Source organism: Gadus macrocephalus, chromosome 16, assembly GCF_031168955.1.
Source record: "Gadus macrocephalus chromosome 16, ASM3116895v1".
Lineage (NCBI taxonomy): Eukaryota > Metazoa > Chordata > Actinopteri > Gadiformes > Gadidae > Gadus > Gadus macrocephalus.
Genome location: NC_082397.1, coordinates 25,751,511 through 25,764,880, shown reverse-complemented (window position 1 = coordinate 25,764,880; position 13,370 = coordinate 25,751,511). Strand labels below are relative to the sequence as shown.

The 13,370-nt window shown below is 39.3% G+C and overlaps 1 protein-coding gene and 2 long non-coding RNA genes across 3 annotated transcripts in view; 1 reads left to right on the top strand and 2 right to left on the bottom strand.

Annotated features, from left to right (window-relative positions):
* Positions 1-12,269, bottom strand: part of LOC132474660 (uncharacterized) — a 30,924-nt gene extending 18,655 nt beyond the window's left edge. The window contains exon 1 of the long non-coding RNA XR_009529696.1: positions 11,529-12,269. This is a non-coding gene — a long non-coding RNA (uncharacterized LOC132474660). The remainder of the gene's footprint in view (positions 1-11,528) is intronic.
* LOC132474586 (uncharacterized) lies at positions 627-2,137 on the top strand. Its single transcript, XR_009529681.1, has 2 exons — positions 627-1,933; positions 2,012-2,137. It is a non-coding gene; the product is annotated as an uncharacterized LOC132474586 (long non-coding RNA).
* LOC132475034 (uncharacterized) lies at positions 6,330-10,997 on the bottom strand. Its single transcript, XM_060075995.1, has 7 exons — positions 10,900-10,997; positions 10,665-10,801; positions 10,477-10,570; positions 10,006-10,344; positions 9,743-9,926; positions 9,374-9,498; positions 6,330-9,149 (listed from the first exon to the last, which is right to left on the bottom strand). The coding sequence occupies exons 2-7, from the start codon at positions 10,703-10,705 to the stop codon at positions 8,820-8,822; spliced, it is 1,113 nt and encodes a 370-aa protein (XP_059931978.1). The 5' UTR covers positions 10,706-10,801; positions 10,900-10,997; the 3' UTR covers positions 6,330-8,819.
* Positions 12,270-13,370: the final 1,101 nt, after the last annotated feature.

Below are 13,370 nucleotides of genomic sequence, written 5' to 3'. Positions count from 1 at the left end.
GTTATACAATAGAGTTTGGAAGGAAGGTAAATTACCAGAAAGTTGGAAGGAGGCAGTTATTGTACCAATACCTAAACCAGGGAAGGACAGTTCTAACCCAGAGAACTATAGGCCAATTGCCTTAACATCGAATATATGTAAAATAATGGAGAAAATGATAAATGAAAGATTAACATACTATATGGAGAGTAAAGGATTTATGTCAAAGTATCAGAGTGGGTTCAGAAAGGGGAGGAACACTATGGATCCGACCATATGTCTAGAACATGAGATCAGAAAGGCACAGATAAATAAGGAAAGTGTTGTAGCTGTGTTTTTTGATATTGAGAAGGCATATGACATGATGTGGGTAGAAGGATTATTAGTTAGATTAAGGAAGTTGGGAGTTAAAGGGAGAATATACAGATGGATTGAAGATTTTTTAACTGAGAGATCAATACAGGTGAGAGTAGGAAAAAGCTTGTCAGGGAAATTTAAAATAGAGAATGGAACACCACAGGGGAGCATAATTAGTCCACTATTATTTTCCATTATGATAAATGAAGTTTTTGAAGAAATAGAGAGTGGTATGGGTTTTTCATTATTTGCAGATGATGGGGCAATATGGAAGAGGGGGGAAAATATGAAATTCGTTGTTAAAAAATTACAGGAGGCAATCAATAGAGTGGAGGAATGGTCTTATAAATGGGGTTTTAAGTTTTCGGTAGGGAAGACAAACATAATGTTTTTCACCAGGAAAAGAGTGGGAGATGAGATTAAATTAAAACTTTATAAACAAGACCTAAAAAGAGTAAAACACTTTAAGTTATTAGGAATGTGGTTTGATGAAAGGTTAACATGGAATATACACATTCAGAAGGTTGTGGACAAATGTAAAAAGGTTATAAATATAATGAGGTGTCTAGTTGGAAAAGAGTGGGGGGCGGATAGAGTGGCACTAAAGGGTATATATGATGGTTTAATTAGAGCATTTATAGATTATGGGAGTGTGGTATATGGGGCAGCAGCAGAGACACATATGAAGAAACTGGAAGGTATACAGAATCAGGCATTGCGTTTATGTACAGGCGGTTTTAAAACGACACCTATAGCTGCGCTGCAGGTAGAAATGGGGGTCATGCCTATTGATTTGAGAAGGCTGCAATTGTCACTGACATACTGGGTGCATTTACAAGGACATAGCAAGGACCATCCAGCGCAAGACACGTTAAAACCTAGTTGGGGAAAAAGAGAAAAAGGAAGTTAGGAATTTTGGTTGGACAGCAGTGCAGAGGGCAAAAGAAATTGGAATTGAAAAGATACAGTTTAGTCCAACAGTACCAATATCAGCACTCCCACCCTGGATTCTTCCAGATGCTACAGTAGATCTGACAATTCTAGAAAGGAAAAATAAAGATAGAGAGTTTGTTTGTAATGCCATAAGTGTGCAAGAGTATATTGATAAATTCTATGGTTATGTAAAGATATATACAGATGGATCAAAGAGTGCAGAAAGTAAAGTAGGAGTAGCATTTTGGGTCCCAGAATTTCAGGTGCGGGTGGGTAAAAGGGTCAATGATGAAGTATCGGTGTATACAGCAGAAATGATTGCAATATTATTGGCAATACATTGGGTAGAGGAAATTAGACCAGTAAGAGTAACAATATGTTCGGACTCAAGTTCAGTTCTAACCAGTCTACAGAGCAATAAGTCAGATAGCAGGCCGGACATTCTAATAGAGATAAAACAGATTTTATATAGAATAGAGATGATGGGTATAACAGTGGTGTTTGTGTGGGTACCGGCACATATTGGAGTGAGAGGGAATGAGGTGGTAGATAAGGTGGCAAAAGAGGCAACAAAATGTGAAGAAATTGAATTACGCATAAATATCAGCAAGATGGAGGGTAAAAACATAATTAAAAGGAAAATGAAGGAGAAATGGCAGAAGAGGTGGGAGGAGGAGAGGAAGGGAAGGTGGTTTTATAAAATTCAGAGGAAAGTAGGAGAGGCCAGGGGAACAGGAAGGAGCAGAAGGGAAGAAACCGTAATATCACGGTTAAGATTTGGACATACAGGGCTAAATGCATCGTTGTTTATGGTTGGAAAACATGACACAGGGAGGTGTGATCATTGTGAGGAGCAGGAAACTGTAGATCATGTAATGAACATTTGTAGAAAGTATGAAAAGTCCAGTGTTGAATTAACTCTCACAGAGTTGATTTTAACACTTTTTGAGGGTTTATATAGCTCCACACTCTCAAAATAGTTAAACATTTAACACTCTGCCAGAGTTCCTTCTTTAACTCGCAAAACAGAGTTAAAGTAACACTAAGGGATTTGACAACTTACTGTACGTCCACACCAGAAGCGAATTGAGCGACCAAATTGACGGAAGTCATTCACTTTCTATGGGCAAGAGCGACCAAAGCGACCAAAGCGACCAACGCTACCAGCGGCCAAAGTTGAGCGACCAGAGCGTCAAAAAGAAGTTGAAAACTTTTTAACTTTATGCAAATGACTATTATTCGCTTCAGCGGCCAAACACTGACAGCCAATCGGAATGTAGACGCTCTTCGCTTGTGTGGATCCCAGGGAACATCGGCAGGCACTTTACCGTTCCTACCTACCTTTATTCACTCACTGAACAAAATGTCGGCTGAAGTATTAATCGCGGCTGTAACTGGGTACCCGCGACCCAACCCTTTTTCAGTTCAGAGATCGAAACGCCATAGTGGTTTGGATATCAAGTGATGATAAGCGGGAGTATTTATAGGCTACATCTAGGGGTTATGCGGAGCGCCCAGCGTTCGAACCGGAAAACAGGTGTAAACGGGTCTAATCATTTCCGCTTTTCACTTCCGTACACTGGTTGACTGCAGCGGTAGGTGATCTCCTGGTAACTTCTAAGTTTCGCTTTAGTGTATTCTATTTAGTATTCTATTTCGTGTGATTAAAATTTCATTTTAACATTTGTGAAATTAAAATTTCACAAATGTTAAAATGTTAAAATACCAGAAACGGCAACATCTGAACAGCAGTTTTTGTTGTGTGCCGAGCTGTTCTGTGTCGGGGAAATTTAACTCTAGCGTAAGTTTCCACCAGTTTCCAAAGGATGAGTCAGTTAGGGCGATATGGGTCCGAAACATTAGGCGTGATAAATTCGTTATAAGGAGACACACCACTGTCTGCAGTCGGCATTTTATGCCAGAAGATGTCGTTGAAGGTGGCCGACGCCGTTTGAAACCCGGGGCGATTCCGGTGTTGTTCGCCTGGAACAACTACAACCTGCCGGTCACTCGGCCAAGCGTGTGGCAAAGGACACAGCGGCAAGAGGAGGAGGAGGATGAGGATGAGGGTGAGGTGCCGATCGATGCCAGCGTGGCTTTGTGTCACGACTACGATAGCAGAACAGAACCTGCATTTATGGACCTGGCCTACGAAAAAATCCACACACAGCAGCAGGTCATCATAGAGCTACAGAGGCGACTGGAGGAGGTTTCATTGGGGCAGAAGTTTGGACTTGAAAGATACAAGACCTCCGATGAGGACATCAGGTTTATATTTTCTATTCTATTCTATTTTTCTACTTGATCAATACCCCCGAAAATTGTATTTTGTGTGGCCCAGACAGTTACTTGATCAATAAAGGATAGAAATCTGCTCATGATGTATGGCTCCAATCCAACATGTTCTTACAATTGCACCCCCCCCCCCCAGATTGCAGCACACATAGCCTAACTATTACATACATATACAGTGCATTTGCCTCAACCCTTACTGCAGTTCTGGGCTTGTGCCATTGTTGTTCCATTTCTGTACAGGCATGAACAGGGGGGACAACCTGGTTATTGAGCTCGGAGTAATGAGCTGTCTGAAAGAGCAGTGCAGCAGTGTGATTGCATACTGCTGTGCCAGCTTTGCATGAACACTGACTTGAGGTCATGATGACGGGATCTGAATCACGAAGCACTATCTGTATACAATACACAAAGAGACAATTGGACAGTTGGCAGAACAGATACCACTAAATTAAGACAAGGGGCTTCCTACAAGTCTACCACAATAAACATATATTGCTCAGTACTGGAATGCCTGCCACTACAGGGTGTCAATAGTTGCAAGTAGTAGCAATGTATTAATGAAATGTATTATTTATTATTATTTAATTGCAAAAGGGGAGGAAACCCATATATATAGCTTTCGAATGTAATGTCATGGCAAGTGTCCTAATGATTTTATCGGTATAGTGTGTGTGTGAGGTATACCAAATATGTGTCGATAGAAATATTTACTGTCAATCAACTTTGCACAAATTACCTTCTTTCACTAACAGGTAGACTATAGCCATTTATCAAGTGTCTCAGAAGAATGTGTTGTATTTGTGAATATGGTGTTTACATAGTTGAGAACATGCTGGTGGCCAAATGAAAGCAGTTGCAGTGTAAATATATTCATTCTGAGAGGCTTGATGAACGCATTCTGTACAGTCATTGAACTGAAACAGACAATTTAACAAACCCATCCCTGAACATAGCCTACGCTCAAGCTGTGTGGTTTTTCATTCTTCTGCATGGACCTGTGACAAGCTGCTCTGACAGTGACAGTACCTCTCAACCTGTCTTTGTTTGAAACTGGTGGAAAAGAAGATACAGCATCATTTCATTCATTCATTCATCACAGTTGTCTTTATACAAATCAATGTTTTAGAAATCTGAAACACCTGCCAGAACGGTAGCAGCTAGTCGACATTAAACCTAGCAGCTATCCTAGTAGAGTCTACTAGGATAGTAGTGTCTGGTCTTATGCGTCTACTAGACACATACGACCAGCGTACCACGTCGACAAAGACCAGCTTAAACACACAGGACATCGTAGTAATTATACTGTTGGTAGTATAAACCCATCGCTAAAATGCAGTGTTCATCTGATTGTCTTAATTGTCTGTGAGCAAAAATACTGCTAAACTAACTGATAGCATACAAGTACACAACTAGGCTACTCTACTTACAGTTAACTAACGCTAACGAGCGCTATTAGCAAAAGCTACAAATGTAAATACCTTCATAATTATGAATAAATGAGGAGGCGTAAAACTTAAATCCCTTGTCTAACAGAGTCCCCGGGGCTCTGGACGTCCGTTTGGCAATACTGTGCACATCGGTAATAGTTGTTCGGGGTAGCTCCTGTAAACACCGGCTGTAGAAGGTCGCCATAATAAACTCAGCTTATTGAGCAGCGGACGACCGGAAGCCAAGACCACTGTTTTATAGAACCCGGAAGAATGTTGCGCATAAGGCCTATTTGCTCTCCATGCCACCAATCTAACCAACCAATCGCGTGTAGCATGCTTTAAACAAAACCAAAAAAGTTTTTGAAATCGTCACATAAACAAACTAATCGACAAGACGAGGGATAAATGACAAGGGATATATCTCTTGTCTTTTATCCCTCTATTCCCCACTATTCACGGAGCCTGAGGTGAATAATTGTTAATTAAATAGTCTAGATAGATAGATAGCCTAGTCAAGTCTTTATTAATACCAAACGACACAAATCGTCGGGAATCCATTTAGGTGGTTCGGCCCACACAGGACAGTAGCCTACAAGACCACACAGAACAAGTCTGACTGGACACACACACAATACATCACATTAAAACTAGACACGCGTTGATAGATAGATAGATAGATAGACAGAAAGGCCTAGATAGAGATATGTTCCATTATTTGCCTTGCGGAGCCAACCAGTCCTGTGCACGTATGCAAATTAGCCATGTGCGTCTATTTGTTTTGAATGCGACGAATGAGTGCAGATCATGATTTGCAGATCCAGATCAGTGAAACATATTTTAACTACTACAGCACGCAGGGTTTTTTGTTCTCGGTTGTAATTAGCCTACATTTTAGGATTTTTTTTATATTGGGGGGAATCACTGTCCTACTTGTTGTCGAAGCACTTTATCGAACAAGCAAAACCGTCTCGGCAATATGGCCAAGGTGTATGGGAGAGTTCATTATTTGATATGGCTGTCTGTAGGGCCTACTAAACGCATACGGCTCCTTAAATGCGTCTGCATAATTGAATTGTACGTCATGAGCGACTTGAGCGACCAAAGCGAACAGAAAAATTCGTAGCGAAACTTTGTGAGCGACCAAAGCGTCTTCCTGGTGTGGACGTACAGTAACACTGCTCAAAGTACGTTTTAACTATTTGGGTAGTGTTAATTTCACTCCCTAAAGTGTAAATTATCTACACTGAAAAAATGTAAAATACATTTATTAAATATTTATTCATTAATTTAATATATACATATGTTAATATTAATTAATTACAATAAACAATATCATTTCAAATAATTTATTTGTGCCAATTCTTCCTTGCAGTCAGTTTAATTACAACATTGTGAATGAAGGTATAATATACAAACTTTCATCTAAAACATTGTATGAGCTTTGAATATCAAAAGGTTTATCAAATCCAATCTCAGACATTTTTAAAAGACATCTTTCCACACTTCGCACAACTTTGAATGCATGATGATGTTCATCAAAATTCTCTGTAAATAGCTTATTAGACAAAAAAATAACGTGATCTCCAACCAAAAGTATTTCACTTATTTGACAAAAGACTGGCATGTCTTCCTCCATTGCACTGCAAATAACTAATCCCGCTTTATACTCGATACCATCAACTTTAACCCAACTTGTTGAGAAAACATCTTTTGACAAGATCGTTTCAAGCATTTCCTTGTTGACCACATTCTCATCTACGAAGTGATAAGATTTAATTGGCCCATACTCATTTTGTTTGAGGGGGAAGGTTTCCCAGTGTGAAGCAATGGCCATCTGATGCTTTTTAGCGAGTGATTTAGTTATGTTTTTGAATTTTTTAAAATAATTTTTAAACATCTTGTGTTTGGCCTCAAACCTCATACACCACGTATGCAATAAGGGGCCAATTTTCCTTATAGAAGATGGGTAATGGATCATAAAATGATGCTTAGGTATCAAGTTTCTATGTGGATACAAGTGCTTAAATAACTTGTGGTGGTCAATAATCAAATGCTTCAAATATATTGTCATACCTAGAGTGAGAGAAGGTGAAAAAACGATGTTAATTATTTTAAGTAACAACAGTAACAAATTCCAGTTTTGGTTTCCTGCAGGAATAATGTCACCAAACAACAGTGGGATGTTTTTAACAAGACATAATGTTTGAATAGAATTCAAACTAATGCAATTGCCAGCACTCTCCAAAATAATCTTTGTAGGACGATTTTTTCGTTCTAGAAATCCATAATCAAATCCATATATTCTGGAAAGCAAGTCCTGTTCTGACACAAAGTGTTGTGTGAGATAACCAAAAAGCAATTTGATCTCATACTGAACCACTCCCTCAAGAAGATCATGCATGATATCAAATGAATAGTTATTACAAACATGGAAATACATCAATGAATTAAGTGTCGATATTTTTTTCAATCCGTACATTGACTTCAATTGTGGGTTTTCCTGGAGAGACTGGCAATGCATTTCAAACACATCTTTTCCACGAAGGATCACCTTAGGATCATCCTCACTGAATACCGTTTGACAGTCATTCTTCTCAATCAAACAAAGGCGACAGAAATGACGGCTACTGAATGATTAATTAAAACCAAGAATTGTGTGCATCCCTAAATTATCTCCAGTGATCTGACAGATTGTACCATATACCTGCTCATCCGAAAATGGAAGACTTAGCCCTTGGCTTTCTAGTTTTTTCATATCATTTATCAACGGTTCTAGTATAACATCAAAACCATATTTGCGCAGATCTTGCGTGTGAAAAAGGGATACCAAGTGAATGTTCATCAAAACCGAATTAAATTTTGGGGGCAAGTTTCTTAAAACGAAATAAAGACAATTTTGTGAATTCCTCGTTTGGAGCCAAGGGGATTGGCTGTTTCAAAATCATCATAGTATAGTAGAATTTGTAATGCATGTCTATTAGCTGTAAACAAAGGGTGAGTTTTAAAATAACTTCCATCAAAAAAGTCAGTATAAGTGTCAGGCTCTGATCTATATTCTCTCTTTAGCAAAACACAAATGTCTGGATTTCTGCACATGAACTTCAATGTTTCTAAAATCGGCACATATATAAAAGTATCCTTCACAGGTACTTGATCATAAGCACCAGATTTCGGATTTCTCCTGTTGTCATATCTCACTCCCAGGGTTATTTCTATTGGCTCGACAACGCATTTTTGGTTGAAGTATTTATTTCGTTTCCATTCTGTATTCAAATTTGTGAATGGGTTTTCATAATTTTTAAAAGATTCATTTATCACAGATATGTTGGGGTCAGTTATAGGTAAAGCAGAAATAGCTGTATGCTTTGCTTGTGAGCGAAGCTCACTTGTTAGTTCCTCCAAATCTCCTACAATTGAGGATACCAAACTGTTGGAAATCCCACTCCCCTGTAATTTGGCCACGATGGATGCACACATTTCTTTAGTTGGATCTTTAGTTATTCCTGAATCATTGGAAGAGCTACATTGATTTTGTGGGTTAAATTGGTACTCCAAAGCATGTGCCTGAAATGAAGTAGCAACTGACTCACTAAATGAACATGAAACAGTTTGAGCAATTTGCTGAACATTGCTATGAACACTATTAAGGTGCTTCCGAAAACCTGCATATGTCAGGAACTGATGCCTACAACTTTGCTGAGAACAAAACAATTTGAACTTGGGTCCAGGATAGTAACCATGTTCAACTCTTAAATGTGAAATCAACTGCTGACTGCTAGGATAATTTTTCTGACACATGAAACAGGTCAGCATTGTTATAGCTTCTTATTCACAGGGTGTAAGTGCTACTGGATGGTTAAGCAGTCTCGCTCTCAATTCTCTAAGTCTGGGCGAATCCTTCATTTTCCCCACATCAATGTTATACAGGAACGTGTAAAAATTCACTAGTGCCACATCGTAAGACAAATTAAACACAAAATGTGCTTTGAAAAGTTCATCGCATGCCCCGAGGAAGCGGATTGCCTTGCATGGGATGAGATGTTTATCCATGGTGATGTAGAAGCTGTCAATCTTGCTCTTCTGACGCCCGACTGCAAGGAGGTATGGCTGTCGACCCTGCTGGTTGCGGAGATGCTCCTCCAAACTGCAGCATGACTAGGGTAGAAATATGAAAACTGAACATTAGACACAAGAATTATGTACAGCCACAGAGAAAACGACATTATGGAAGTGATTATTCATACATCTTCTCATTGGCTAGTGCAGGATGGGAATGAAGACTTAATTAAAATACCATCACATTTTTTAGCAACCCTCATTTACATGTGGCTAAGAAGGTGACGTGACAATTATTATAATCAACGTAATAATATAAATACCTTATGAAAGACAACAAGTCTCTCAACTGCATCAGATGCACTAATTTTGGGAGATTTCAGTCCCCCTGGAGGTGGTGGAAGGAGATGTAACAGCAACAACAGAGAGGCCATTTCTTGGTCGTAGGCTGAGGACCAAGAGACAAAGAGACACAAAATAATTAACTGAAAACTTCAAATTTAATACTTTTCAAGTTTGAATGAGAACAAGGAGGCATTATGAGAAAGTTTTAAACAGTCATCCATCTATTAGTCACATTTATCCAAAAAATCGGATCAACGCTCAAGAGATACACAGAATAAACAAAGGAAATATTGCAGTTAGAGTTCAACTGCAATTATAGCAAATGCATTAAAACAAAAACAACTCACTTGTTTCCTCATCAAGATCATCTCCTTGGGGACTTTCTGCTGACTGCACCAAGTGACGCAACTCTGGTGTTGAAGTGAGCTGCTTAGCCTCTTTTATGACATTTGGCTTGAAGAACAAATCCCATTTCTGAAGAAGCCTGGAGGATGTGTCATCATCAAATAGGAGAGTGAAGTCTTGGTCCACCTTTAAGAAAGAAGATATTCAACTACAGGAAATACTTTACAATTTCTAGCCATTCTAAAACATCTCATCTCAAACTTACCAATCCTTTTGTATCCAGGAATCTTGGGAAGCTGGAGAGGATATCAACACTTCTGCCTGGGTCATTAACGAGCTTCTGACGGTGCAGAAAGGTCTCTCTCATCTTCTGGAAAATCAGGGAATTGTCTGTGGTATGGTTGAGCAAAGACATGGCCTCTTGGCAAGCATCACCATCAAGCTGCCTTTCAACATGAACAGTTCTTTTGAAATTTGGGCCTCCTGGAGAAAAGCAAATAGCGCTATTTGGTGGCACTGCAGATCCTTGACGAATCTTCCTCTGGACTGTTTTCAGACGCCAAGAAATGTATCCTGTGCTGCTTGCAGAATCATAGAAGTGTTCCTGAAATGAAAAATAAATGAAATGTGTTGTCATACCAGGCTCATGAGCAATCTCACGGAATTCAAATATCAATGCCATCCACACAGTTTTTTATCATTGCATGAAAGTGTAAACAATAATAATGACTATTACATAGCCCTTCTTGGAATATGGATCCCTGAGGGAAGGGAACAGCATCACTATCCCATGTGCATAATCCTCTCTGGTTTCTTTAGTGGGAAGGTGCCTGAGAGGAGATATTCAATTAGTAAATGAGTACATTTAATGCAATGACCATGCACTCATTTGGCACAAATAAAGACAATATTAAAGAAACATACCCATGATTGTCAATCATGTGAGCCACCAGGATGTTAACCATTTGTCTTCTTGCAGCATCTGTCAGGGTTTCTGTTGTTTGGTACTCCTGTAGTACTTCTTCACCTCCGGATTTGCCTCTCAGCACAGCTTCAATCAACTAATAAAAAACAAAAACATGAGAATAACAAACATGCGGATAAAAAGCTTTTCTAAAGACTCAAGAGTGTAAAAATGTATTAAGAAGTATTAAGAAACCTGTTTGGCAGACGCAGCATCACGATCACGTGTATCCTCGATTCTTTGTCTCTTGCTATAGACCTCATCTATGATCACAGTTGATGTACTTGAGCTGAAGCTTGCTTGAGTCAGACAGCCCAGAAGAAGAACATAAGGAGCTGTCAGAGAATTCTAAAGGAATAGAAAACATGTTAGTAATTATATTCTGTAAGGTGTAGTGCTTAATTATGCCTGCCTTTATATCTCACCCTGATCTGGGAAAACTGTCAGCACCACATTGCCTTGTCCAACGAGGTCGCTAAATATTTCTTCATCAACTTCTGTCCCTGTTGCATCCTTGTATGTAACTTTAGCATCAGTGGGCAGGCAAAATCTCTCGATGACTAGAAAAGATAAGATAAAACTGAATGTGCTTTTTAAGTCAGTGTGATGCCCACTAATGTGTGCCCACATTTGTGTATATTAAGTTTTTATATACTACACCATTTTATATTATTAAGACACACTATTTCCTACTAAATTGATCTTATTTTGTATGAGCAATATCTTTTATAGTTTTACATTTTCACAATGCAAGTGCACTATCCTGCCAGTAGGAGGCACAGTAATATTGTGGTTTGCCTGAATCCCCGTGAGATCCTCATAACTAATGAGGATCTGAAAAGACAAGTCACGTCTCCCGTGTCAGCATTCTTTTCTCTTTGTTTCAGGTGGGTTATGTGTTTAAAATGTAAAACAAGTTGATGTTAGTGATTGGATAATGTGTAGTGAAATGTTTTAGTAAAGTATGAGTGTTAAAATGAGTACATGTGTAGCTAGTAAGGTCCGACGCTCGCCGAGAGATTTGTAATTGCGGCGCCGTTGGAAGTTTAACCGTTAGGCTAGTAGCTTTAAGCTACTAGCTAGTAAGGTCCGACGCTCGCCGAGAGATTTGTAATGGTGGCGCCGTTGGAAGTTTTACCGTTAGGCTAGTAGCTTTAAGCTAGTACCGACCACGCTCGTCTCTACCTTTTTGTTTTATTGTAATAACACCACACGTGGCTCACTTCTTGACGTTTTGTAAAGTATTAAAATGTTTATTGATTGTTGTAAAGCACTTTAAAGATACTGTTAAAAACGGGTTAAGAAAAGTTATTTGAAGTTCAGTAATAAGAAAATGTTTGATATAGCCTACAAGGTAGGTACTGTTAAAAATACTAGTTCAGTAAAACCTAATGGGTTTTAAGAGCATTAAAGATGCACTTTGTACAAACTGTTTATTGTATCAGAGAGATGAAAGAACAACACTGTGAGAAAAGGTGTGTTTTGAATTGAAGAGTATTTTATGTGTATTTTGGTTTGTTTTAAGAACATGGAAAATATGTCTAATTAGACAACATATGGAGTAATATAATAATAATAATAAATTTAATTTAGAGGCGCCTTTCAAGACACCCAAGGTCACCTTACAGAGCATATAGTCGTCATTCAAAACTATGTAAAACAGACTAGGAATAAAAGGAAAAAAGAGGTTAAACATGAATAATAATAATAATTAATAACACTCAAAGACGCCTAAAGTGAAGGGGGGACCTCACTAACCACTATCTCACTAACAATATGATGCTGAGTTTAAAATGCATGGACAATGTGAAGATAAACGGTAACCTTCAGTAAATTGAGAAGTTAAATGAATAAATATAACTAATGAGGATCTGAAAAGACAAGTCACGTCTCCCGTGTCAGCATTCTTTTCTCTTTTGTTTCAGTTATCTATAATCTGTCCACGGCGATCCCACCTGGGACCCGTTACAGATTCTTGGGGGCTCGTCCGGGATCGGCGCCACCTTCTGGCCGGACGCTGATCCATCCTAATGACATCTGGGACCAATGACCAACGCAGACGCTGACGTGTGTGGAGGCCTGCTGTGAACGTGAACGAGTGGAGAACCCTGTCCCAGAACAGAGACTGCATTACCGAACTGTATAACCTATCGTGAGGTAGGAGAGGAGCAACTATGGCTGACAGTGGAAGGAAGCACCTAGTGTGGGACATTAGGAAGAGTCTACTCGCCTTGTCAGGAGAAGAGCTTTACCAACTTAACAAGACCGTGGGTCCAGTGTCGGGCAAAGAACAGTCCGAGCTTGAGGAGGGAGACCAGGAGGGATGTTTCGAATACATCAACGCGTTCATGTACAGTAAGCAGTTGCTTGATTCAGAGGACAGTGGTATGGTTGATTTAATGATTTTGAAAGATGCTGTTGATGATGTGTTGACGCACCGTGGTGCAATGTTGTTAAATGCGATGGGTAATGTTGAATCAAATACCATGCAGACTGACACTTATTCAGTTCGCCCTGCTCACACTGTTGATATTAATGCGACCCAGTCAAACCAAATTGCCACTGAACCTACCATAGGTGACACTCCTAAACAGATAACTCCAGCTGTTGTCAGCTCTAGTCCCGCCACAACTGTCTCATTCAGCTCTGTGTTGCCTAGCCAAAGT